The sequence below is a fragment of the Oncorhynchus mykiss genome, chromosome 19 (assembly GCF_013265735.2).
Source record: "Oncorhynchus mykiss isolate Arlee chromosome 19, USDA_OmykA_1.1, whole genome shotgun sequence".
Classification (NCBI taxonomy): Eukaryota; Metazoa; Chordata; class Actinopteri; order Salmoniformes; family Salmonidae; genus Oncorhynchus; species Oncorhynchus mykiss.
Genome location: NC_048583.1, coordinates 61,689,740 through 61,695,739, shown reverse-complemented (window position 1 = coordinate 61,695,739; position 6,000 = coordinate 61,689,740). Strand labels below are relative to the sequence as shown.

Here is a 6,000-nt window from a genome sequence, read left to right as displayed (position 1 = left end):
GAGAGAGATTGAAAGAGAGATTGAAGAATCAAGATGTAAACAGAAGCAAATAGAGATGGAAGAGGAAGAAAGAGAAGAAGAGAGACAGAGAGAGATTGAAAGAGAGATTGAAGAAGAAATATGTAAACAGAAGCAAATAGAGATGGAAGAGATAGAACGAGAAAGGGAGAAAGAGAGACAGAGCGAGATCAAAAGGAAGAGAATGGAGAAGAGACAGAAAATTATGGAAAGAGAAGAAGAGAGACCGAGAGAGATTGAAAGAGAGATTGAAGAAGAAAGATGTAAACAGAAGCAAATAGAGATGGAAGAGGAAGAAAGAGAAGAAGAGAGACAGAGAGAGATTGAAGAAGAAAGATGTAAACAGAAGCAAATAGAGATGGAAGAGATAGAACGAGAAAGGGAGAAAGAGAGACAGAGCGAGATCAAAAGGAAGAGAATGGAGAAGAGACAGAAAATTATGGAAAGAGAAGAAGAGAGACAGAGAGAGATTGAAGAAGAAAGATGTAAACAGAAGCAAATAGAGATGGAAGAGGAAGAAAGAGAAAGGGAGAAAGAGAGACAGAGCGAGATCAAAAGGAAGAGAATGGAGAAGAGACAGAAAATAATGAAAAGAGAAGAAGAGAGACAGAGAGAGATTGAAAGAGAGATTGAAGAAGAAAGATGTAAACAGAAGCAAATAGAGATGGAAGAGGAAGAAAGAGAGAGGGAGAAAGAGAGACAGAGACAGATTGAAAGAGAGATTGAAGAAGAAAGAAGTAAACAGAAGCAAATAGAGATGGAAGAGGAAGAAAGAGAAGAAGAGAGACAGAGAGAGATGGGTGAGAAAGAGAGACAACAACAACAAGAGGAGAGACAGAAACAAAAGGAGAAGGAGAAAGAAAGGGAGAAAGACAATGAGAATCAGAGAGAGATGGAATTAAGAGATCAGCAACAGAAAGAGATTGAGAGAGAAAAGATGATTATGAGAGAAAGGGAGGAAGCAGGAAGAAGAAAGGAGGGGCAGAAAAATATTTTGGGGGAAGTTGAGGGACAGAATGAACTGGAGATAGAACAGGAGAGAGAGATGGAAGAAAAGCAGGAAGTGATTAAGGAAGCAGAGGAAGAGTACAGGGAAAGAGAAGAGAGAGGAAAGGAAGTAAGCATGAAGAAACATGTAGTAGTTAATGTTAAAGCAAAAGCACGGGAAGTCTTCAATAGGCGTAAAGAGAGGAGGTTAGAAGTGTTGAAGGGGGAACGAGAACACATAGAAAGAGGACAACAAATCAGGAGGGAGAAGGAGGAAAGACGGCTGGAGATGGAAAGAAAACAGGAGAGGGCAAGACAACAAGAGGAGCAGGATAGAAAACAAGAGATTGAAATTGCTAGACAGAAAGAAATGTTGAGACTAAGAGAGGAGGAGAGGCAGAGAGAGGATGAGAGAGAGGAGCAGAGAAAGAGAGCCATTGAAGGCCATTTAGCTTTAATCAGAGAGAGAGAAAATATAATACAGGCAAAAAAAAGAGAGGAGATGGTGGAAGATGAAAGAAGGAAGATCCTTGAGTACAAGAGGGGTGAGTTAGAGGAGGAGGAGAAGGAAGATGACAAGGAGGACATTCTCCCACCTGATAATAGTATCCGAAGGAGAGCTGTGGGCTGGGTGAACAAGAAGTGGGAGAAGAGGAACCTCAAAAAGATAGAGAGAACCTGTCAGAGAGAAGCTGAGGAGGGCCATAAGATCGTCCACATAGGTAAGACCTGTTTTCCCTCTACTTATGACATCATCCTCTGTAGTCTCCTCTACACACATACGTTCCACACCAGTCATCATGTTGCATCATTGTTTCAATATAAAACTACTGTCCAAAATGGTCAAGCTGATCTGGTATCAACTTAAATGTAATGTACACAGGGAATTTAGAATGGAAAACTCAACTGGATCTCAATGACCCTGGTCTAAAGTAGTGCATCATCGCCTTTTGAGGCCCTAAGAAACATTTTGTTCAGGTTTTTGACAACATTTCCTCCCAATCTACACTTTGCAACGGGGCGTAGAGAACATATTGCATTTTTTAAGCAAGTTTGCTGCAATTCTACACATTTTCCCATGGGGTGGAGAAAAGAATTAGCCATTTTGAAATCTATTTCCTTCAATTCTACACATTTTGCCATGACTTATGGCATGTTAAGATAATATCTGAATGAAATTGACTAACAAAATTAATGGGGGCTCACTGTAGTTCAAGGCCCCTGGATAATTTGACCAAAAAAGGTTTTTGGGGGGGTCAGGGGGCCCCTAGTTGCCATGGGGCCCTAAGCAATCGCATATGCCCTGGCACTTTACAAAGAATAGGTGCCATTTGGGACTCGTGTTAAACTTTGGGTCAGGTCAATTCGGGATGGGAATTATTTAAATGTATTGACAAATTCCATGCCATGCTCAAATGAGAAGAGTAAAGAATCATTGAGATCCAACTGGGTTTTCTATTCTTCATTCCCTGTGTCCATTACATTTAAGTTGATACCAGATCCACTAAGTTGAATGAGAACTCTACTTCTTCTCCCCTTCCAGTCATCCCTGGACCCATAAGGATAACCATGACCCGGGCAGAGAGAGAGAGGGAGAAGAGGAAGGAGCTGCTGAAGGCTGAGGAGAGAAGGAAGAAGATGGAGGATTTCAATAAGCAGTGGAGAGAGCGGTCCCTGCTTAAAAAACAGACTCATGAAAAACTGAAGGAGGAGAGGGAGAAGATGAAGGAAAAGTACCTGGAGCAGATGAATCTGGAGGCTGATGAGCAAATCCAGAAGTTCAGCACCCAGTACATCACCCGTTGTCCAACCACCCAACACAGCCACGACTACAACCAAGGTCAGGAATTGCCGCGGTGGGCGACAGGCCAACAAGTAAGCCACGAGCCTGTTGCATCTGGAGATGGCCAGCAGGAGGGGCCAAGGAGGCAACAGGCATGGGCAGAGAACCAGGAGGGGAGTTCAGAGAACCAGCAGGAGGGGCCAGAGAACCAACAGGGGGGGCCAGACAGCCAGCATCTAGAAGCTCCAGAAGAGGTTGAAACATCAGAGCCAACTTCCAAGAACAAGAAAAAGCCAAGCATCTGGAAGAAAATTAGGATGGGGTAAAGAATGTTTAAACATCTATTCATGTTTTACACTGTTAATATATACATGTTATCACTTTAAAAAGTGACATTATCCAAATGTGAGGGTTTAGTGTACATGCAACACACATGTAAATATATAGATACTTACCTGTCTCTGTGATGTCTTACAGCCTTCCTGATGTGCTGTCTGCCTAGAGCTGGAACTCGATGAAGCCACAGTTCCACTGAGGTTACGTTGGTAATTAAAAGTGTCGCCCAATAATTCCTCCTCCTCTTTACGTCATCAAGCCACATTTCCTCCTCAAAACATTATAGTCTCCTCAAGCCAGCAAGTATCCTCTTTATCAGGCAACAAACCATCGAAGGTCAGTGACCCTCCTCCCCAGAGCAGAGACTCTCATCTTTATCCTAGTTAAATTAATCTCTGATCACCACCTCTACAGTCCTAGAAAATATCCCCAAAATGGAAATGGTTTCAACAGAAGTCCTCCCCTCAGACCAGTGGCTCCACAGACCAGAGTTTCTCATCTTTATTCAAGTTGAATGCAACTCTGATCATTTCCACCACCTCTCCTGTTAAGGGGAGGTGCTGAAAAGGAGGTCTGGGAGGAGGTCTGCAGGTAGCCTGGACCGGACCGGTAGCAGCTAAGTTGCTGGCTCCATCCCCGGGCAGAGCTGCTCAAGTCAGGCCACTGATGTTTGATGATGTCATTTTTGTTATCAAATTTATTAAAAAACAATATTGTTGTTACGGTGTGGATTGTTTTGTTATTTATTAGAATTGAAACATCCAGTAGTCATGGTAGATGTTAGACTTTCAATGAGACACCTAACATTCCATCAGTTTGATACAATGTGTGACATGTTATACTAGTGAGGAGTCCTCTATACACATCTATTTTAGACCATAGGAGAAATATCAGATTGAAATAGCTTCTCTAAGAATCTGAGGAGAGAGCAACAGTAGACGCATCGTTAGCTCTCCCACCTCCAGTTCAGTACTCGGGTCATTCCACCTTTTGGGGAGTGTAACTTTTATTTCTCCTAATTCTAACATTCTGTCATAAAGAGCACATGTTCAACTTAATATAAAACATGTTTCCCTTCTCAAGAGTAACAAATACATACTATAGCAAGTGCTTGTGTGGAATTGTTTGTTGTAAGTGCACGTTTGACTGGTGCACAACGGGTTATTTTGTACCCACATTTTGTTGTTCTGGATGCCGTTTGTTTTGTTAAATAAACTGCTCCGGTTATTACCCAGTTCTGCTCTCCTGCGCCTGACTTCCCTGCCGCCAGTTACGCACCCCTTACAGAATTCCACAACAACTATATGGAGTCAGCAGTAGCAGGTGCCCTTGGTATAGGGGTCGAGGACCGCGTCCGGGAGCACGCAGCGATGCTCCACCATCTTGGCGCTGCCATGGACCGCGTCGTCCAAACCCTCCAGCACCTCCACCAGCACAACAGGGGCCTCCACTGGCCCCTGGAGCGGGATGGAACGACAGGGCCCTGATCGACCACTATCGCTGCAGTTTGCGCGAGGATGTCTGTCGGGAGCTGGCCTTCACCCTCACCTTCAATCAGCTGGTGGACCTGTCCATTCGGCTGGATAACCTGCTGGCTACCCGCGGACATCCAGATCGGGGTCTGTCAGTTCCATCCCCCAGCACCACCGCTCCGATGCCCATGGTGCTGGGAGGTGCTGCGTTTAGGGAGACCGGAGGAGGTTCCATCTCGTGCACCATCTGTGGCCGAAGAGGTCACACGTCTTCCGGCACTACGGGGTGCCTGAGGATATAGTGTCTGATCGGGGTCCTCAGTTCACTTCGAGGGTCTGGAGGGCGTTCATGGAACGTCTGGGGGTGTCGATCAGACTTACCTCAGGTTTTCACCCCGAGAGTAATGGGCAGGTGGAGAGAGTTAACCAGGATGTGGGTAGGTTTCTGAGGTCTTATTGCCAGGACCGGCCGGAGGAGTGGGCTGCGTTCGTGCCCTGGGCAAAGATGGCCCAGAACTCGCTCCGCCACTCCTCCACTAACCTCTCCCCATTCCAGTGAGTACTGGGATTCCAGACGGTTTTGGCACCTTGGCATCAGAGTCAGATCGAGGCTCTTGCGGTGGACGACTGGTTCAGGCGCGTGGAGGAGACATGGGAAGCAGCTCATGTTCACCTCCAGCGGGCCGTGCTGCGCAGGAAAGCCAGCGCAGACCATCACCACGGTGAGGGCCCGGTTTTCGCACCGGGGGACCGGGGTCTGGCTCTCTACCCAAAACCTGCCCCTCCGCCTGCCGGAAGCTGGGGCCACTTAAAATCCTGAGGAGACTGAACAAGGTTAGTTACAGGTTATAGCTTCCCCCAGATTACCTTTTTAACCCCTCGTTCAATGTGTCTCTCCTCAGGCCAGTGGTGGCTGGCCCGCTCCAGGAGTCTGAGGTGCGGGAGGTTCCTCTGCCCCCTCTGGACATTGAGGGGGCCCCAGTGTATTCCTTTCGCTCCATCCATACTGGATTCAAGGCGTCGGGCGAGGGGCCTTCAGTACCTCATGGAGTGGGAGGGTGTACGGTCCGGAGGAGAGATGCTGGGTTTCGGTGGAGGACGTGTTGGATCCTTCAATGCTGCGAGAGTTCCACCGTCTCCGTCCGGATCGCCCTGCACCTCGCCCTCCGGGTGTCGGTGGAGGGGGGGGTGAGGTACTGTCACGACTTCCGCCGAAGTCGGTCCTTCTCCTTGTTCGGGGGTCGTACTGCAGTGTGCGTCGCCGGTCTTCTAGCCATCATCGATCCACTTTTCATTTTCCATTTGTTTTGTCTTGTTTTCCCACATACCTGGTTATCATTTCCCTCATTACTTGTTGTATACAGTGCCTTGCGAAAGTATTCGGCCCCCTTGAACTTTGCGACC

The 6,000-nt window shown here is 46.9% G+C and overlaps 1 protein-coding gene across 1 annotated transcript; it reads left to right on the top strand.

Moving 5' to 3' along the window:
- The first annotated feature begins 942 nt into the window (after positions 1 to 942).
- Positions 943 to 3,851, top strand: LOC118941519 (trichohyalin-like). The gene is made up of 3 exons (XM_036955296.1): positions 943 to 1,727; positions 2,549 to 3,110; positions 3,266 to 3,851. Exons 1-3 carry the CDS (start codon positions 956 to 958, stop codon positions 3,288 to 3,290), a joined length of 1,359 nt encoding a protein of 452 aa, XP_036811191.1. The 5' UTR covers positions 943 to 955; the 3' UTR covers positions 3,291 to 3,851.
- The last annotated feature ends 2,149 nt before the right edge of the window (positions 3,852 to 6,000 follow it).